General features: G+C 41.3%; 1 protein-coding gene across 1 annotated transcript in view; it reads left to right on the forward strand.

The window, feature by feature from the left end:
• si:ch211-283g2.1 (sodium- and chloride-dependent GABA transporter ine) overlaps positions 1–20566 on the forward strand; it is a 44179-nt gene extending 23613 nt beyond the window's left edge. The window contains exons 4-13 of the mRNA XM_041886932.1: positions 8762–8894; positions 9126–9260; positions 13176–13279; positions 13461–13585; positions 13786–13898; positions 15314–15454; positions 15802–15901; positions 16007–16107; positions 16286–16453; positions 19814–20566. Of these exons, the coding sequence (XP_041742866.1) occupies positions 8762–8894; positions 9126–9260; positions 13176–13279; positions 13461–13585; positions 13786–13898; positions 15314–15454; positions 15802–15901; positions 16007–16107; positions 16286–16453; positions 19814–19942 (1249 nt within the window). The 3' untranslated portion in view covers positions 19943–20566. The remainder of the gene's footprint in view (positions 1–8761; positions 8895–9125; positions 9261–13175; positions 13280–13460; positions 13586–13785; positions 13899–15313; positions 15455–15801; positions 15902–16006; positions 16108–16285; positions 16454–19813) is intronic.
• The last annotated feature ends 1573 nt before the right edge of the window (positions 20567–22139 follow it).

Genomic DNA, 22139 nt, shown 5'->3' on the forward strand with positions numbered 1-22139 from the left:
AAAAGTGGCCAAACTAAGTTGATATTTTTCTGGGCAATGGGCGCAGCCTACTTTGACTTTGTTTATTTGCATGTTATAGTGAATGTAATTCTGGCATTAGGGAGTTTTTGCTTGTCAAACATAAAAAAACATGTCTGCCATCATAAAGAATTTAGCTGCTGTTAGCTTAGCTGACACTTATCTCTTTTCTTTTTTTTTTTTTTTTTTTTTTTTTATATACTTTGTTTATTGAATTTTCAGTACCAGCATTTAGTAAATAATTGCACTTGAAAGTTATTTGGTATGAATATGGAACAACAATTTGAAGACAACGATACAGCAAAACATGGAGAGACAGACATGAAAGAAAAAATAGACATTAAGTACATAAATAAGATAAAACACAAAAAAAAAAAAAATAATAAAAAAAAAAAAAAAAAAAAAAAAAAGGAAGAATATCTGTTTTGATCCAGTTGTTATAGGTCAGCTAGCACAGTTATTACCGTCCTTAACATCCGAGATGTCGTATATGCACATACCAGGCTTCTTACATCACCAATATATAAATATACATCACTCTGGAACTGCAGGGAAATGTATTCTTTTGACATAAGAAAAGAAGGGAGCCCACTTTGCATAGAAATTTGTCTACAGACCCATTGAGTGTCTGTTTTATTTTCTCCAACTTTATGCAATTCAAAATAGATTTAATCCAAAGAGCATGAGAAGGGGCTGCAGAGGATTTCCATCTAAGTAAAATTAATCGTCTCGCTAACAACGTGACAAAGGCAATTACATCCTTATTCATTTTGGTCAATTGTATTGTGGGTAAGGAAACTCCAAATAATGCAATGAGAGGGTCTGGCTCGATCTGTGTGCCGCTTAATTCTGAGAGTGTGTTAAAGATGTCTTTCCAGAAACCAACCAGAGATGGGCAGCACCAAAACATGTGCACATGATTAGCAGGGGACTGGTTACATCGAACACAATTAGGGTTCACATCCTTGTAAATTTTTGATAGTCTTGCTTTGGTCCAGTGGGCCCTATGAATGAGTTTGCATTGGATGAGGCCGTGTCGAGCGCAAATAGAAGAGCTATGTACCCTTTTGAGTGCCTCTTCCCATAGTTCATCAGATATTTCCTCACCCAGTTCCTCCTCCCAAGAGGATTTGATATTGTTTAATGAGATGGCTTGTAGTGAGCAAATTTGACTATAGATTATTGACATTGTGCCTTTCTGATTAGGAAGAGGGGTGAGAAATGTGTCGAACTGTGTTCCACTAGAAAGGTTGGGGAATCCTGGATCTATGCTGCGGATGTAACTCCGGACTTGTAAGAATCTAAAAAATGATGTCTGGGGAGACCAAATTTAGCTGATAGTTGTTGAAACGTACTAAATGTATTGTTAGTATACAGATCTCTGAATCTTTTAATACCGAGATTAGACCATGTTGAGAAAGCACCATCAATCATAGATGGGGGAAAAGCTGGGTTTGAGGCTACCGGAGCCAAGGAAGAGGTTGTTTGAAACCCAAAGTGGCGCCTAAATTGATTCCAGATCTTCAATGTTGTTTTGACACATGTATTGTTGGTGAAGGAGGAGTAAGGGCCTGTAATAGAGGAGTGAGCGAGGAAGACAGTGATGCCGGTGTAGACGAGGCAGCCTCCATCTCCAGCCAAGTTGGGGGTGGGAATATTACTCTGCTCTGCAACCAGTACTGAATGATCCTAAGGTTAGCGGCCCAATAATAGAATCTGAAATCTGGTAGAGCTAGACCGCCCGTCTGGTTTGGGCCTCTGCAAGAGCTGTTTTCGCATCCTAGGAGGCTTTTTGTCCCATATAAAGGGTAGAATTAGGCCGTCGATCTTTTTTGAAAAATGTATTGGGTAGAAATATTGGAAGGCACTGATAGAGGTATAAGAATTTAGGGAGAGTATTCATTTTAATAGAGTTAATTCTAGCAACTAAGGAGAGGTGTAGCAAAGACCACCGTTCCAAATCGTCCCTTAGTACGGGTTAAGAGAGGAGCAAAGTTGGCTTGAAAAAGGTTTTCAAACCTAATTGTGACATGTACCCCGAGATAAATAAAACTGCTGTGTGCTATTTTAAATGGCAAGTTATGTAAAGGGGATTTTTTTGCAGCCATGTTAAGTGGCATCAATTCACTTTTACTGAGATTTAGTTTATACCCTGATATGTGACCGAAGGATGCGAAAGTGGCAAGGGCAGCAGGGACAGAGACAGAAAGATTGGATGTGTATATTAATAAATCATCTGCATATAAAGACAGTTTGTGTTCGTGCCCGTATCTGACTATGCCTTTGATGAGGGGTTGGAGCGAAGTGCTATTGCAAGTGGCTCTATGGCGAGGGCAAACAGTAAGGGACTTAAAGGGCAACCCTGACGTGTCGATCTTTGCAGAGGAAGCGATCTGATTGAGTGTTATTAGTCCTGACAGAGGCTTGGGGGGATGAGTACAGAAGTTTTATCCAGGTCATGAATTTGGAGCCAAAGCCAAATTTATTTAGAGTGTAAAAAGGTATTTCCATTCCACCCGATCAAACGCTTTCTCCGCGTCCAGGGATATAATGGCTTCAGAGGTATTGTTGACAGAAGGATTGTATATAATATTAAATAATCTTCGGAGATTGAAGAATGAGTGTCTATTTTTATAGATCCTGTTTGATCCGGAGAGATAATTGATGGGAGGACTGTTTCTAGCCGCGTTGCCAGAATTTTGGCTAGAATTTTATAGTCCACATTTAGCAGGCTAATTGGACGGTATGATGCACAGTCAAGAGGGTCTTTGTTTTTTTAAGAATAACACAAATGGTTGCTTGAGTGAGAGTATGTGGGAGAGCACCATTTACAAATGCATCATTGTACATTTCAATTAGAATAGGGGCTATTTTGGTGATAAACTTTTTTATAAAACTCTGTCGGGTAGCCATCAGGCCCTGGGCTTCTCCCAGATTGAAGGGATTTGACAGCGTTAGACAGTTCTTCAACAGTGATCGGCTGCTCTAATTTTTTTACCAAATCCCGGCCGACCGAAGGCACAGATAGTGAGTGGAAGAAATTATCCAATTCCAGTGTATCCGCTTTACTTTCAGAGGTATATAGAGACTGGTAAAATCTCTTGAACTCCTCATTGATCCCCCCAGGATCTAATGATATCCCAGATGATGTACGCAATTTTTGTAATCTGAGATGATGATGATTGTTGACGTAACTTGTGAGCTAATAATTTACTGGCTTTCTCTCCTTGTTCATAGTAAGTGCTCCTAGACTTGACAAGCATTTCAGTAACCTGGTCTGTTAATAGTGTGTCAAATTCTGCTTGCAGAGTTAAACGTTCCTTATAAATATCTGGGGATGGTGAAACGGCATAAATGTCATCTAATTGGGCAATACAGCGTGTTAGCATAGATAACCTATTCCTTTTCAATTTGTTCTCATGTGCGGTGTAGGAGATAATTTCACCTCTGATATAAGCTTTCAAAGTTTCCCAGAGAGTAGACGCAGAGATGTTTGGGGTTCTATTTGTAATCATGAAAAAGTCGATTTGACTCAAAACAAAGTTGACAAAGTGTTCATTACTGAGCAGTTGGGTTTTTAGTCGCCAAGGCAGTCGCTGATTGTCAACATTTTGAAAAGCTACTTCCATAGTAACAGGGGCGTGGTCAGATACAACAATTGGGTTATATGAACATGAAGTTATGGAGTGGAGGAGCCGGTCATCAACAAGGAAGTAGTCTATGCGCGTAAAAGTGTGGTGGACCGATGAGAAAAAAGAGTATGCTTTCCCAGCTGGATTAACCATTCTCCAAGGATCTGAGACTGCGAATTCAGACATAAAGGGTTCGAACAACTCTAGCTGAGGTTGATAGGGTGGTAGGTTTAGTGGAGGATCGATCCAATTGTGGGTCTAACCAACAGTTAAAGTCACCTCCTAAAATCAACATATGGGTGGACATATCTGGGAGTGTAGAGAAAACCGATTTGAAAAAATCACCGTTGTCCCAATTAGGAGCATAGATATTAACAAGAAGAACCTTTGTATTGAGCAGCCTACCACTGACAATTATATATCTACCATGGGGATCTGCGATCACCTTAGAACATGTAAAAGGTACCGATCTGTGAAGTAAAATAGCCACCCCTCTCGCCTTACTCTGAAATGAGGAATGGAACACCTGACCCACCCATCTGCACCTAAGACTTGAGTGTTGTGATACCTTCAGATGAGTTTCTTGGAGAAAGATGATGTGAGCTTTCAAATGATGAAGATGGTGTAGTACCTTACTACGTTTAACTGGGTTATTTACCCCTGCAGTTCCAAGTAAGAAAATTAAAGCCATTCCCTCCAGCAGTATGGGCTACACTAGGCTGAGTCATATCTTAAGAGAGAGAGAGGATGTGTAAAGGACAAGGTACAATGTAAACTGAAGATCTTAGTTGAACCTAAAAGCGCAAAATGTAAAAAACAAAGACAAACGAAGAGGCACAAAAAACATATACAAACTATATACATGAACAAACCCTTCCCTCACACCCGCCCTTGCCGAAGCATCTCCCCAAATGAGATGCAAGCAAAACCCCTAAATACGAAGAAAGTTTAGAGCTAAGCATGATAACTCTTACTCTGTGCTACCTAAGATTAGTGACCATTTAACTAGAGTAAGCCAAACATGAATAGAATGGTCCCCAATAGAGTCTAAGGAAAACTATCCTCGATTAAGAGAGGTTTAACCTCGACGCAGATGGTAAATAATCAGACTGAAACCACTTATCTCTTTTCTAAACAATATTACATTTCTCCCTTGTGCTCACGAGAGATGTGGTACATTGTAAACAAGTCTAGCTGTTAGGTCGCTAACTTATGTTTTGTTTTTTGTCAGCACAACCTGTTATTTAGACTGGTTTATGGAATGGGTTTGGCTGTGGATGTGTTCCGTGTGATGCTTGGATGATGAAGTTCGCATCTATCTTTTACAATAAAAGGTGAAATTGAGGAAGAAATTCGAAGACCTTTATTTTCCATCATTACAAAACATTGTTTAGACGATTTTCAGACAACAATGCTGTTTAGACGCGTTTGTTGTATCATACATTCTGTTGCTACTGTTCCAATCACATATTTGTGATGGTACGCTGCAGGGACCACTCAACAATGATCACACACATATGATCGTACGCATCCAAGGATACACACAATATCCCATAATGACTAAGTGAAAACATGTTTTTATAATTTTCTGCAAATGTATGGAAAATGAAATACAGAAATATCTAATTTAAATAGGTATTCCCACCCCTGAGTCAATACATGTTAGAATCACCTTTAGCAGCCATTACAGCTATGAGTCTTTCTGGGTAAGTCTCTAAGAGTTTTGCACACCTGGATTGTACAATATTTGCACATTATTATCTTCTAAAATCTTCACGCTCTGTCAAGTTGGTTGTTGATCATTGCTAGACAGCCATTAACAAATCTTGCCATCGTTTTTCATGGCGATTTAAGTAAAAATTGTAACTAGGCCACTCAGGAACATTCAATGTAATCTTGGTAAGCAACTGCAATGTATATTTGGCCATGTGTTTTAGGTTATTGTCCTGCTGAAAGGTGAATTTGTCTCCCAGTGTCTATTGGAAAGCAGCATGAACCAGGTTGTCCTCTAGGACTCTGCCTTTCCGTTTCTTTTTATCGAAAAAAAACAACTCCCTAGTACTTGCCGATACCAAGCATACCCATAACATGATGCAGCCACCAACATGCTTGAAAATATGAAGAGTGGTACTCAGTGATGTGTTGTGTTGGATTTGCCACAAACATAACACTTTGTATTCAGGAAATAAAGTTAATTTCTTTGCCATATTTTTTGCAGTTTTACTTGCCTTATTGCAAGCAGGATGCATGTTTTGGAATATTTTTACTCTGTACATGCTTCCTTCTTTTTACTCTGTCATTTAGGTTAATATTGTGGAGTATCTACAATGTTGTTGATCCATCCTCAGTTTTCTCCTATCACACCCATTAAACTGTAACTGTTTTAAAGTCACCATTGGCCTCCCTGTGCGGTTTCCTTCCTCTCCGGCAACTGAGTTAGGAAGGACGCCTGTATCTTTGTAGTGACTGGGTGTATTGATACACCATCCAAAGTGTAAAGTAATAACTTCACCATGCTCAAAGGGATATTCAATGTCTACTTCTTTATTTTTACACATCTACAGTGAGGGAAAAAAGTACTTGATCCCCTGCTGATTTTGAACGTTTGCCCACTGACAAAGAAATGATCAGTCTATAATTTTAATGGTAGGTTTATTTGAACAGTGAGAGACAGAATAACAAAAAAATCCAGAAAAACGCATTTCAAAAATGTTATAAATTGATTTGCATTTTAATGAGGGAAATACGTATTTGACCCCCTCTCAATCAGAAAGATTTCTGGCTCCCAGGTGTCTTTTATACAGGTAACGAGCTGAGATTAGGAGCACACTCTTAAAGGGAGTGCTCCTAATCTCAGTTTGTTACCTGTATAAAAACACCTGTCCACAGAAGCAATCAATCAATCAGATTCCAAACTCTCCACCATGGCCAAGACCAAAGAGCTCTCCAAGGATGTCAGGGACAATATTGTAGACCTACACAAGGCTGGAATGGGCTACAACACCATCGCCAAGCAGCTTGGTGAGAAGGTGACAACAGTTGGTGCGATTATTCGCAAATGGAAGAAACACAAAAGAACTGTCAATCTCCCTCGGCCTGGGGCTCCATGCAAGATCTCACCTCGTGGAGTTGCAATGATCATGAGAACGGTGAGGAATCAGCCCAGAACTACACGGGAGGATCTTGTCAATGATCTCAAGGCAGCTGGGACCATAGTCACCAAGAAAATAATTGGTAACACACTACGCCGTGAAGGACTGAAATCCTGCAGCGCCCGCAAGGTCCCCCTGCTCAAGAAAGCACATATACAGGGCCGTCTGAAGTTTGCCAATGAACATCTGAATGATTCAGAGGAGAACTGGGTGAAAGTGTTGTGGTCAGATGAGACCAAAATCGAGCTCTTTGGCATCAACTCAACTCGCCGTGTTTGGAGGAGGAGGAATGCTGCCTATGACCCCAAGAACACCATCCCCACCATCAAACATGGAGGTGGAAACATTATGCTTTGGGGGTGTTTTTCTGCTAAGGGGACAGGACAACTTCACCGCATCAAAGGGACGATGGACGGGGCCATGTACCATTAAATCTTGGGTGAGAACCTCCTTCCCTCAGCCAGGGCATTGAAAATGGGTCGTGGATGGGTATTCCAGCATGACAATGACCCAAAACACACGGCCAAGGCAACAAAGGAGAGGCTCAAGAAGAAGCACATTAAGGTCCTGGAGTGGCCTAGCCAGTCTCCAGACCTTAATCCCATAGAAAATCTGTGGAGGGAGGTGAAGATTCGAGTTGCCAAACGTCAGCCTCGAAACCTTAATGACTTGGAGAAGATCTGCAAAGAGGAGTGGAACAAAATCCCTCCTGAGATGTGTGCAAACCTGGTGGCCAACTACAAGAAACGTCTTACCTCTGTGATTGCCAATGAAGGGTTTTGCCACCAAGTACTAAGTCATGTTTTGCAGAGGGGTCAAATACTTATTTCCCTCATTAAAATGCAAATAAATGTATAACATTTTTGACATGCGTTTTTCTGGATCTTTTTGTTGTTATTCTGTCTCTCACTGTTCAAATAAACCTACCATTAAAATGATAGACTGATCATGTCTTTGTCAGTGGGCAAACGTACAAAATCAGCAGGGGATCAAATACGTTTTTCCCTCACTGTACCAATAGGTGCCCTTCTTTGCGAGGCATTGGAAAACCGCCCTGGCCTTTGTGATTGATTATATCTGTGTTTGAAATTCACTGCTCGACTGAGGGACCTTACAGATAATTGTATGTGTTGGGTACAGAGATGAGGAAGTCATTCAACAATCATGTTCAACACTATTATTGCACACAGAGTCCATGAAACTTATTATGTGACTTGTTAAGCATATTTTTACTCCTGAACTTATTTAGGCTTGCCATAACAAAGGGGTTGAATAGTTATTGACTCTAAACATTTCAGCTTTTCATTTGTAAGTAATTTGTAAAAAATTCTAAAAACATAATTCCACTTTAACATTAAGGGGTATTGTGTGTAGGCTGTAACACAACAACATGTGGAAAAAGTCAAGGGATGTGAATACTTTCTGAAGGCACTGTATGAAAATACCCTCAAACAAAAGGTGACATTCTGTTCTGTCGCCTCATATAAACATTTGATGTAAAATCCAAAATGCTGGAATATAGAGCCAATTAAAAGTTTTAGATTCTCTGTATTCAGGTGAATTGACCTATGATGTAATCTCGTTCCACGTCACATAAATGTGCAGACACAATCAGTGATTTGATTGATTAGGTAAAACTACCTGACCTATGGTGACCATTGGGGGGAAAAATCACAATAATCAAGTTAAGGTCATTATTACTCAACTAAACAATCCAACCTGAACCAAGTGAAATGTTTATGGCTGAGCAGCAGTTTTGTGATCAATATAATTTAGATTATTGAGATCAGAGCTGATATTGATTAATCAGATATTGATCAGAGCTGTTGTGTGTGTTATGGGTGTGGCGGTAGTGTTGAGGTTAGAGAGGCAGACTGGTAGCTGGAGGGTTGCCGGTTTGAACCACCCAGCTGCCTGCGGGGTACTGTGACAGCAAAAAATTAAGCAATTGTGTTGTAGTTATAGGATGCTGGAGCGGACAGGGGGAGTGGACGAGAGCGGGGTGCTGCGATGGGAACTCTTCCTCCTTCTCCTTTTGGCCTGGATCCTCATCTACCTCTGCATCTTCAAGGGGGTCAAGTCAACAGGGAAGGTAAGAGAGAGAGAAAGAGAGGCTGACAGAGAGAGATAGATCAGGACTAGTTTCACTATGGTATGCATGCCAAGTCAAAAAAGAGGAGTGAGTATATGTTCTTATCTCTGTTTAATTTTTTACTCTTAGGTCGACAGAACATTTGGCTCTATTACATTGATTCAGCATTAGTACACATTGTTGCCATCGTGAACATTTTCTAATATCATCTTTCTGTTTGTGTGTGTCCAGGTGGTATACTTCACGGCTCTCTTCCCGTATGTCATCCTGTTAGCTCTGTTGATAAACAACGTCCAGCTTCCAGGAGCTATGGAAGGCATCCGCTTTTTCATCGTGCCAAACTGGGAGAAACTCCTGGAGTTGGAGGTAAGAGGAGGGAGGTACAGACCCAAACCCTAACCTTAAAGGCAAAGTTTGCTTTTTTACAACCAAATCTCTATTTTTTATGTAAATGACATGTTATAGAATGGTCCAGATGATTTTTGTTCTTGATTTCACTTGTTTTTGAGAAACTTACCCCAACCAGATTCACTTCCCCAATCACAAACCCTGGATTAACACTGAGGTTGGTGCTAAGCTAAAGGACAGGGCTACCGCACACAGGGCTATCGCAGAAATTGTGTACACATGAAATTGTGTTATTCCGAACTTTATCCGCAACGTTATATTCAATTTTGTACAACTCGAGCTGTTCCATTCTCCGTGTAGCCTGCTAATAGAATCCCATAATAAAATGGAATATAACGTTGCGGATAAAATTCGGAATGACACAGACCTGCATATACTGAGAGCTTTTCCGTTTCTAAAATGACGCATTTGGGTGTTTCTGGAGCCTCTGTTTATGTTTTTTTCGGAGCCCCTGTACTGCACAACGAGGATGAGGAAGTGAGTTGCTGGTTGGGGTAAAATCGCAAAAAAAGTGTCTGGTCCCGGTTCAACCCTAACCACAACCCTAACCCTAGTTTCATGTCCACATCCCGGTTCAACCCTTACCATCAACCATAACCACAACCAGAACCCTAGCTTCATGTCCACATCCCAGTTCAACCCTAACCCTAGCCTCAACTACAACCCTAACCCTAACTTTATGTTCACATCCCGGTTCAACCCTAATCCTTGCCTCAACCACAACCTTATTGGGCAAAACATAATCCGAAACACAACCAAAACAAACTGCAAATGCGTCCAACCAGTTTGTAGTCACAAGCTTGATGTAGTCATTGTGTGCAAGGAATACGGACCAAATACTAAACCTTAGTATCACGTTTCAGGAGAAGACCCAGATGCAGACAGTGTCCCAGTAACAAAAGTTAATTACAAAAACAGGGGGCAGGCAAACGACAGGTCAAGGGCAGGCAGAGGTCAGTAATCCAGATCAGAGTCCAAAAGGTACAGAACGGCAGGCAGTCTCAGGGTCAGGGCAGGCAGAGGTCAATAATCCAGGGTGGTGTGACAAGGTACAGAACGGCAGGCAGGCTCAGGGTCAAGGCAGGCAGAATGGTCAAAACTGGGAAAACTAGAAAACAGGAACTTGAGAAGGACAGGAGCAAGGGGAAAAATGCTGGTAGCCTTGACGAAACAAAACAAACTGGCAACAGACAAACAGAGAACCCAGGTATAAATACACTGGGGATAATGGGGAAGGTGGGCGACACCTCGAGGGGGGTGGAGACAATCACAAAGACAGGTGAAACAGATCAGGGTGAGACACTACATTTATACACTATAAGTGAATTTTTCTAAATACTTATGACTTCTTCAAATAGGATGACTAGATACATAAAGTGCTTTCATTTCTAAGTTTCGAGCCAAATAAAAAAAGTAGCTTAACTGTCCAAATACATATGGTGTTAAGTGTATGAGTTACATGAGCTACTTCAATGAGTAATGAAGAGGTACAGTATAGGCTACACACCGGGGCAAGTGTATAAATTGAGCAGTATAATAAGAGTCTGGTAGCAGCAGTTGTGATGTGTGTGTGTGTAGCATGAATGAGTATACAAAACATTAAGGACAGCATCCTAATATTGAGTTGCACCCCCCCTTTTGCCCTTAGAACAGCCTCAATTCGTCGGAGCATGGACTCTATAAGGTGTCGAAAGCCTTCCACAGAGATGCTGGCCCATGCTGACTCCACTGCTTCACACAGTTTGGGTGGTGGCCCATTCTTGATACACATAGGAAACTGTTGAGCGTGGAAAAACCCAGCAGTGTTGCAGTTCTTGACACAAACCAGTGTGCCTGGAACCTACTACCATACCCTGTTCAAAGGCACTTAAATCTTCTGTCTTGCCCATTCACCCTTTGAATGGCACACATACTGTACACAATCCATGTCTCAATTGTCTCAAGGCTTAAAAATCATTCGTTAACCTGTCCCCTCCCCTTCATCTATACTGATTGAGGTGGATTAAAAAAGTGACATCAATAAGGGATCATAGCTTTCACCTGGATTTACCTGGTCAGTCTATGCCATTGAAAGACCATATGTCCTTAATGTTTTGTACACTCAGTGTATATGTGTGTGTGTCTATGTCTGAGTGGGTGTGTGCATGAGTGAGTGCATGTGTGCTAAGGTGTGGAGAATCAGAGCAGGTGGTCAGTCCAGGGCCCGGTTTCCCAAAAGCATCTTAAGGCTACGTTCATCATTAGAACCTTCGTAGGAGCATTGTTAGATCTCCGAGCTGTTTCCCAAAACCGTCATTAGATGTTTTTTTTGGCATTCCGCGTCATTTTATACACAGAAGATCTCTGCTACACACAAAATCAAGATGTTTATCTGTCTTTCTGTGACAGCTGTTAACTTCAGAAGAAATGTGACAGTGACTACAAATACAAAGCTGCCCATTTCTTTGCATTACAAGCGAAGGATATAAAACAGAGATACCTGTATTAAAAGAAAATACAGTATAGGCTACATAGACCTATATATTTGAATAATATGGAAATCAATTTCCTGTTAATTCAATTGAGTTTTATTTAGCTATTTGTATGCTACTGTCTGTAATGTTAGCTTCAATATATTTCATGTGTAACACTTGTGCAATGATGTGCCAAATCTTGATTTAGTGCATTATTATAGGGTAAGCATTAGAATAAGCCGCCTCAATATTTGTAGCCATTGGTGATTTCTCTCTAGAAGCTGATCTGTAGTTAGTATTGTGGAATAATTATAATGTTAAGGTAAGATTGGAAAGGGAGAATGCTGATCTTAGAGCAGTGCTTCCTTTATTTCGAACCAATCAGTATCGACACATGACTCAAAGACGCACTTAGCGAACCTTCTCTCTGCGTGGCATTTTGGGAAATGTATGTTACATCTTCGGCCGTTGTGGGAAAGATGCATTGTTAAAACACTCGTAAGCCTAAATTCCATCACTATCAGTAGTCAGATGGCTTGTAGATAGAAACTGTCTCTGAGCCTGTTGGTATCAGACCTCATGCTCCGATACCGTCTGCCCGGTCAGGACACTTTCGATGGTGTAGATGTAGTAGTTGGATTTCTTCAGCCACTTTAGGAATTGGAGACGCTGTTACAACCTCTTGACAATTTGGCAGTACGTCAAAACGGCCTCACAACCGCAGACCACGTGTAACCACGCCAGCCGAGGACCTCCACATCTGGCTTCTTCACCTGCGGGATCATTTGAGGGGGGTGCTGAGAAGGATTTCTGTCTGTAATAAAGCTGTTTTGTGGGGAAAAACAAATTCTGATTGGCTGGGCCTGGGTCCCCAGTGGGTGGGCCTATGCCAGGCCCACCCATGGCTGCGCCCCTGCCCAGTCATGTGAAATCCATAGATTAGGGCCTGATTAATTTATTTCAATTGACTGATTTCCTTTTATGAACGGTAACTAAGCAAAATCTTTGAAATTGTTGCATGTTGCGTTTATATTGTTGTTCAGTATATATATATTTACATTCCAGACATTGTTTCTTAATTTATATATAGAATATTGGGATTGTGTGTGTATTGTTTTTTTATTGCTAGGTATTACTGCACTGTTGGAGCTAGAAACACTAGCATTTCACAAGCATTTCCAATAACCTTTGATTTGATTTTAAGTAAGCCATAGATAAGGATCTAAATCATTTCAGGTAAAGAGGGGTTCGGGAGGAGTTGTTGTGAAGACATGTCGAGGTCGGTTGCTGCTGGTAAAGAGCTTGGATGTGTTATAGTTACCTGCCAGCTAGGGTAATTGTTAGGATAACATTGTTATTATATCAGTGTGGATGAGTTTTATGGTGCTATTGAAGAGGAATTCCTTGTGTTTTGTTCCAGGTTTGGGTCAACGCTGCAGCTCAGATCTTTAACTCCATTGGGATAGGCTTTGGCTCCCTCATGGCCATGTCCAGCTATAACAACTTCAACAACAACATATTAAAGTGAGCAGCTCACAGTGAGGAGAGTCTGTAGTCAGTTCAAATCAGTTAAAAGTCAGTTCAAATATATTTTCACATTGTTACAGTGTCCATATTAGGTCAATCTCAGCAGATGCTGTCCTAATATGGACACTGTACATCGTACTGGAGTGATTCATCCATCACATCCCTTTTTTCCCCACAGAGACACCCTGGCTATCTCCATCACCAACTCCCTGACCAGTATTCTGGCAGGTTTTGTCATCTTCTCGGCATTCGGCTACATGTCACATCTCCAGAACATACCTGTCAGTGAGCTGGCTGTAGATGGTGAGTTTGTGTAAGCAGACTAAAGATCATTAAGGGAAGGGAAATACTTTTGGACAGCTGACACAAGACCACCTTTTCTAGTTACAGTGCATGTATTTGAGGCAAAGCATACTAATTTCACCAAGATCGTTCCATAAAAGAGTTTAGACACCAAAGTCATAATAACAGTGCATGTGTGTTCTGAATTATTTTGCACCTAGGTCCAGGACTGGTTTTTGTTGTTTACCCACAAGCCTTTGCAACGATGCCAGTGGCTCCGCTGTGGGCATTTCTGTTCTTCTTCATGCTTCTGTGCCTTGGGCTGGACAGCCAGGTAGCTAACCTTACATTACCTAACCTAAACCCACTGTCACATGATACTAAATACACTTTTCTCTACTTGAAACAGATGCATTTGTCCTCACGTTCTCTTTGTTTGCCCACGTGGTTAAATGATGGTAGTTACTATAAATCTTTACTTTGTCGAGTAAATACAATATCCAGTCAAATGTATAATCTTCTTTCACAAATGATTCCAGGAACCAAAAATATATCTTTAACTACAGCAGTTACAGTTCAAATAGAAAGTAATGCAGTCAGTAATGCGGTGTCAAATCAAATCAAATCAAATTGTATTTGTCACATGCGCCGAATACAACAGGTGTAGACCTTACCGTGAAATGCTTACTTACAAGCCATAAACCAACAATGCAGTTTTAAGAAAAATAAGAGTTAAGAAAATATTGACTAAAGATACTAAAGTAACATTACATTTTTTAAAATAAAATAACAGTAACGAGGTTATATACAGGGGGTACCGGTACCGAGTCAATGTGCGGGGATACAGGTTAGTCGAGGTAATTGAGGTAATATGTACATGTAGGTAGGGGTAAAGTGATTATGTATAGATAAAAAACAGTGAGTAGCAGCAGCAATTTGCAAAAAATTATAATACAAAAAAAAGCTGTGCCTTTATAATAAATTGACAGCCTATCCTTCACATGCAGATAGTGATGTTTAGTTTTCAGTTTGTTTAGTTTTGTCCTACCTGCCAGGTTGAAAGGACAGTCACAAGACTCATCGCCATCAGCCGAATGGCCTCATAAAACAGCCATTAAATGATGAGAAGAGAATGTCAAGATTCTAACTGAAGGGCATTATGTATGAAAAAATGCAAAGTCACTGTTACCAGATAGTTGCAGTTAGAAAGCCTTTATTATAAGTGTAAAACTAACAATGACTCAATAATCCATGCTTTCTGAGAATGCTATAAAGTTATGGGCGGAGCTAGTATTACAATCTTAACTTACTTTTAATCCGTCTGTCTGCATATTTCCAGACATGGAATATGGGAGTGTAGCGAGATACCCAATGGGCTGGACAATTCTCTTTTCATCACTCATCTTGAGAAAACGTAGAAATCAATCAATCCGCCATCATTAACACAATGGAAAAATCAAATGATTTATTATTGAAATAGCATGGGCGACTGAGAAAAACAAATTGGTACAATTTAAGGCCATGTGGCAAACAATAATGCAGGCACAAGGGATGGGGGCGTCAGCATGCGGGTCTGAGCAGATGAGATGTAGTAGTTGTTTGTGTGCGTCTGTAAATTGTTGTTTGTATGTGTATGTTTGTATCTGGTGTGTATATGAACAAAAAATCTATATGTACAAATCCTTTATTATATTGGTATCTCCATGTCAGAAAGTTACCATGTTTTGACAAAATAAAAATATTTCTCAGTTTGCCATGGTGGAGGTGATGGTGACCAGCCTAATGGATGGGTTTGGAGGGCCCCTGCTGAAGTTCCTGAGAAAGAAGGAGATGCTGGTTCTGGCAGTCTGCAGCACCGCCTTTCTGCTGGGGATACCCCATGTCATGCAGGTAACCTGGAGTGTACGGCTTACACTCATCAGACAACTCCAGCACAGCAATAATCCAGGACAAGTAGTGGACTGGACTAGACTAGTAATAAAGGGCATTTAGGGTAATATAATTGCTTGAAATCATCGCATGAAAACCCTGCCCACACTTTAAGCACCACATCCACCCAATCCTGATACTTCTAAATAACCAGTGACGGAATACCAAAGCACTGAAACTACTTTTACTCATTAGTCGTCGCATCCCAGAGTCTTTTAGCATATGTTATGTCATTTATGTAACATTCTGTCCACGAGAGATTAGTTATTTCTTACAGCTTGTATTAAATACTCTCTCTCTTTGACCAGGTGGGGATCTACGTTTTCCAGCTGATGGACCACTACACGGCCATAGTGTCTCTCATGTTCTTGGCCTTCTTTGAGGTGTTGGCCATCTGCGGGCTTTATGGTTAGACCAGTGTGTGTGTGTGTGTCTAACGTATGCGTGTTTGTCGTTAATTAATAAAAGGAAATTAATAAATTCATTCCCCCCCTATTATTTCCTCTCTGACAGGTGTGAGGAGGCTTTCGGCAAACTTAAAGGAGATGACAGGAAGTAGGCCTAATATCTTCTTCAGAGTGTGCTGGATGTTTGTGGCTCCTCTTCTGATCACTGTGAGTCATCATCATTCACCTTAACAGAACGATAGTGTCTACAAATACAATGCCATACAGTTGACATTGTCAAATGTCAAAAGATGACAAGGGCATATCTGGTTTTGAGAGTAGGAATACTTTGAATGCAATTGATAAATGTATTTTTATCATCCCTCTCTCTCCTCTGGTGCAACAGATGATCCTGGTGTTCACAATCATCCAGTTTGAACCAGCCCGCTATGAGAACTACGTGTATCCCCCGTGGGCTCAGGGGATTGGCTGGGTCATCACCATGGCGTCCATCATCTGGATCCCACTCGGAGCTCTTCACACACTGTGGGTTCTGCCCGGCTCCTTCACTGAGGTAATGTATTACTATACGTCTCTCTCTCTCTCTCTCTCTCTCTCTCTCTCTCTCTCTCCTACTTACAGTGAGGGGAAAAAAGTATTTGATCCCCTGCTGATTTTGTACATTTGCCCACTGACAAAGAAATGATCAGTCTATAATTTTAATGGTAGGTTTATTTGTACAGTGAGAGACAGAATAACAACAAAAAAATCCAGAAAAACGCATGTTAAAAATGTTATATAAATTGATTTGCATTTTAATGAGGGAAATACGTATTTGACCCCCTCTCAATCAGAAACATTTCTGTCTCCCAGGTGTCTTTTATACAGGTAACGAGCTGAGATTAAGAGCACACTCTTAAAGGGAGTGCTCCTAATCTCAGCTTGTTACCTGTATAAAAGACACATGTCCACAGAAGCAATCAATCAGATTCCAAACTCTCCACCATGGCCAAGATCAAAGAGCTCTCCAAGGATGTCAGGGACAAGATTGTAGACCTACACAAGGCTGGAATGGGCTACAAGACCATCGCCAAGCAGCTTGGTGAGAAGGTGACAACAGTTGGTGCGATTATTCGCAAATGGAAGAAACACAAAATAACTGTCAATCTCCCTCGGCCTGGGGCTCCATGCAATATCTCACCTCGTGGAGTTGCAATGATCATGAGAACGGTGAGGAATCACCCCAGAACTACACAGGAGGATCTTGTCAATGATCTCAAGGCAGCTGGGACCATAGTCACCAAGAAAACAATTGGTAATGCACTACGCCGTGAAGGACTGAAATCCTGCAGCGCCCGCAAGGTCCCCCTGCTCAAGAAAGCACATATACAGGGCCGTCTGAAGTTTGCCAATGAACATCTGAATGATTCAGAGGAGAACTGGGTGAAAGTGTTGTGGTCAGATGAGACCAAAATCGAGCTCTTTGGCATCAACTCAACTCGCCGTGTTTGGAGGAGGAGGAATGCTGCCTATGACCCCAAGAACACCATCCTCACCGTCAAACATGGAGGTGGAAACATTATGCTTTCAGGGTGTTTTTCTGCTAAGGGGACAGGACAACTTCACCACATCAAAGGGACGATGGACGGGGCCATGTACCGTCAAATCTCGGGTGAGAACCTCCTTCCCTCAGCCAGGGCATTGAAAATTGGTCGTGGATGGGTATTCCAGCATGACAATGACCCAAGACACACGGCCAAGGCAACAAAGGAGTGGTTCAAGAAGAAGCACATTAAGGTCCTGGAGTGGCCTAGCCAGTCTCCAGACCTTAATCCCATAGAAAATATGTGGAGGGAGCTGAATATTTGAGTTGCCAAACGTCAGCCTCGAAACCTTAATGACTTGGAGAAGATCTGCAAAGAGGAGTGGAACAAAATCCCTCCTGAGATGTGTGCAAACCTGGTGGCAAACTACAAGAAACGTCTGACCTCTGTGATTGCCAACAAGGGTTTTGCCACCAAGTACTAAGTCATGTTTTGCAGAGGGGTCAAATACTTATTTCCCTCATTAAAATGCAAATCAATTTATAACATTTTTGACATGCGTTTATCTGGATTTTTTTGTTGTTATTCTGTCTCTCGCTGTTCAAATAAACCTACCATTAAAATTATAGACTGATCATGTCTTTGTCAGTGGGCAAACGTACAAAATCAGCAGGGGATCAAATACTTTTTTCCCTCACTGTACCTAGCTACCTATAGCATTATTTCGACCTTAGTACAACACCTAGCAACCTTGTCAAGAGGTTCTGGTTAGGGTGGGGCGGTATCCAGATTTTCATATCGTCATACCGTCCTTCTCTCATCCCGGGATTTACGGTATTACCGGCTTAGTACACAAGGGGGCACCGAAAAATGCAAAAAAGCCCATTAGGCGTCTATTGTCAGAATGCTAACAAAATTAGCACAATAATAGGGAATTTCCATGGAGGCTACTAGCTAAATATGTGAACAAACACAAACGAAAATAAAATAATTGCAAAGACAGGTAATCCACCTCGTAAAATTCTACATATATAGGTAGGCGCTACCGAATGTCATTTTTGGTGAGTTTGGACATTTACAAGCGAATGTGAATGAGAGACATTGTGCAAATGAACAAAGTTCTGATGATTGCTTGTCTGAAAGAAGAACAGTACTGGCTCTGGAGCAGCATGTGTACAAGCTGAGTCTGTCTGGAGTCGCTAGGGCAATGGGCCTGCCTGCTCTGCTCGGAGAAGGGGGGGTGGGGGACCAGATGGGCAGAGAACGGAGAGGAGAAAAAACGCAAGGAAATCAAGATAGCATTGGCAGCTGTACAGATTTCTCAAACATGGTAGAAAGCTAACACTATATGATGACCCGTCTCCTTATTAATTCTGCCACTTACTTGAATAACTAGCAAGTTAAACTTAGGGGTCATGTTTAATGCAGAATTCTGTGTTTTTCACGCAGAAAAAAAGATAAAACGCATAAGAAATATCTTGCTGCGTTTTGTAAATGCAGATCTAAAATGCTTCTTATTGTAATTTCTGCTCAGCATCAGACTAATTTTGTGCTTTAGTTGCACTTCTCCACTTGGATGAGAATTCACCAATGCATTCTATCAGCAGACATCACTCTGACTGATGTGTAGCTACTTTTCTCCAGTACTTTCGGTGTAGACTACTTTTCTCTGGTAAAATGCAAGATTAACAAAAGGAAATGTAGCTGGCTACATTCTTTCTATGATAAACATTAGAAATATATATGGCCATGCATCGTTTTTGCAAAATATACCTGCTTTTTCATTGTAAGCTCATTTACTTGTGTGGCTGCCAGCCAAATAGCGTTGCACTTCTGTTGTCATCTGTTGAAAATGAAGCTATTTTCTGCCGAATGTGTTGCACTAATTAATTTTCTGTGAAGGAAAACTATAGTTGCATGCCCCTGATCACTCTTGAAGCAAAAAAACACTTTTGACTTTCAATATAAAACGCGACCCCTGTCAATACACAGCTGGACTCACCTGCTCCCGCTTTCTGCCATTGTGCTATTTACAAACAAACACACAACTGGCTCAACTGTTCTGGGGAACTACAGTAAGCTTCATAATGTGACAGGTGAAACAAAAAAGCGATCTGCTTTATCTCCTAACGTATTGCACAAGTTGACTGCAGGTATTTACTTAAAAAGTAGCTACAAATATTAACATTTATTGAAACACTTCAAATAAATAGTTTCAACGGTATTGACGGTATTGAAAAACCATCCCGTGGCTATTTCCAAATGCCCAAGTATATGGTATACGTCCAAGCCTAGTTCTGGTGTAATGGCTAAGCAAAATTGTTGGACAGAATTAGCTAGTCCATATGTTGTTTAAGGCTTCTAATAATGTCTTGTCTTCCTCCCCCCAGAGATTATTGAAGTCAATCACCCCATATGCACTGGAGAACGAGAGAGGAGGAGAGACTTACCCAAACATAGCAGTCATCAACTCCTTTGGTAGAGAAACAGAGAAGCCTCACATTCAGACAAACCTCTGATACTGAGTCTCCCTACTGATGGCCTCTGTACCAGCCTGGGACTCTGGGACCATGATAGGCTTGGAGAGCTAGGTGAGGTTTCACTAAGGATGTCAAACCTGATTCACATTGGCACTGGAAACCACACTGTCTGTGGGTGATGTGACTCAAAAACCGTCCAACAGCATTCCTATTGGTGTGGTTTGGGACTTCTGCTCATGCACACACAGTATTACAATTATTCAATGGGGAAGTGGGTTGTTCTCCTTTGTGGAGTGAATGACATATCTTTTTAAAACACTGTTATAGTTAATTATGTGAAAACAAATAGAAGAAATGGACCTGGATCCAAGAAGCTTACCTACCTCTGCTTTGAGAGATCAGAATTGGTAATGAGTGGGTACTGGTACATGATGAATAGACCTTAACCTGTCCATATGTTGCACTGTTTGAGCTTTGGTATTATGTTTTCTTTTTTTATATATGTAGCCATGTATAACCAAAGTACAATGGTCTGAGAACTGTTAGTTATAGATGTTGATGTTCTACCCTTCAAGCATGTTAGCTTTCACTTGAGCACCACGTTGTGGTTAACACAGCTGATGAGGTATTACATGTACAGTGGGGAGAACAAGTATTTGATACACTGCCAATTTTGCAGGTTTTCCTACTTACAAAGCATGTAGAGGTCTGTAATTTTTATCATAGGTACACTTCACATTGTATGATTTTTAAATAATTAATTTGCATTTTATTGCATGACATAAGTATTTGATACATCAGAAAAGCAGAACTTAATATTTGGTACAGAAACCTTTGTTTGCAATTACAGAGATCATACGTTTCCTGTAGGTCTTGACCAGGTTTGCACACACTGCAGCAGGGATTTTGGCCCACTCCTCCATACAGACCTTCTCCAGATCCTTCAGGTTTCGGGGCTGTCGCTGGCTAGGCCACTCCAGGACCTTGAGATGCTTCTTACGGAGCCACTCCTTAGTTGCCCTGGCTGTGTGTTTCGGGTCGTTGTCATGCTGGAAGACCCAGCCACGACCCATCTTCAATGCTCTTACTGAGGGAAGGAGGTTGTTGGCCAAGATCTCACGATACATGGCCCCATCCATCCTCCCCTCAATACGGTGCAGTCGTCCTGTCCCCTTTGCAGAAAAGCATCCCCAGAGAATGATGTTTCCACCTCCATGCTTCATGGTTGGGATGGTGTTCTTGGGGTTGTACTCATCCTTCTTCTTCCTCCAAACACGGCGAGTGGAGTTTAGACCAAAAAGCTATATTTTTGTCTCATCAGACCACATGACCTTCTCCCATTCCTCCTCTGGATCATCCAGATGGTCATTGGCAAACTTCAGACGGGCCTGGACATGCGCTGGCTTGAGCAGGGGGACCTTGCGTGCGCTGCAGGATTTTAATCCATGACGGCGTAGTGTGTTACTAATGGTTTTCTTTGAGACTGTGGTCCCAGCTCTCTTCAGGTCATTGACCAGGTCCTGCCGTGTAGTTCTGGGCTGATCCCTCACCTTCCTCATGATCATTGATGCCCCACGAGGTGAGATCTTGCATGGAGCCCCAGACCGAGGGTGATTGACCGTCATCTTGAACTTCTTCCATTTTCTAATAATTGCGCCAACAGTTGTTGCCTTCTCACCAAGCTGCTTGCCTATTGTCCTGTAGCCCATCCCAGCCTTGTGCAGGTCTACAATTTTATCCCTGATGTCCTTACACAGCTCTCTGGTCTTGGCCATTGTGGAGAGATTGGAGTCTGTTTGATTGAGTGTGTGGACAGGTGTATTTTATACAGGTAACGAGTTCAAACAGGTGCAGTTAATACAGGTAATGAGTGGAGAACAGGAGGGCTTCTTAAAGAAAAACTAACAGGTCTGTGAGAGCCGGAATTCTTACTGGTTGGTAGGTGATCAAATACTTATGTCATGCAATAAAATGCAAATTAATTACTTAAAAATCGTACAATGTGATTTTCTGGATTTTTGTTTTAGATTCCGTCTCTCACAGTTGAAGTATACCTATGATAAAAATTACAGTCCTCTACATGCTTTGTAAGTAGGAAAACCTGCAAAATCGGCAGTGTATCAAATACTTGTTCTCCCCACTGTATTTATAGAGTACCACAGTATGAGTCATAATACCCATAACACCTAGTGGTCAAACAGAAAAATGGTTCCACCATTCATTTTTCTCATAGGGG

Source organism: Coregonus clupeaformis, chromosome 9 (genome assembly GCF_020615455.1).
Source record: "Coregonus clupeaformis isolate EN_2021a chromosome 9, ASM2061545v1, whole genome shotgun sequence".
Lineage (NCBI taxonomy): Eukaryota > Metazoa > Chordata > Actinopteri > Salmoniformes > Salmonidae > Coregonus > Coregonus clupeaformis.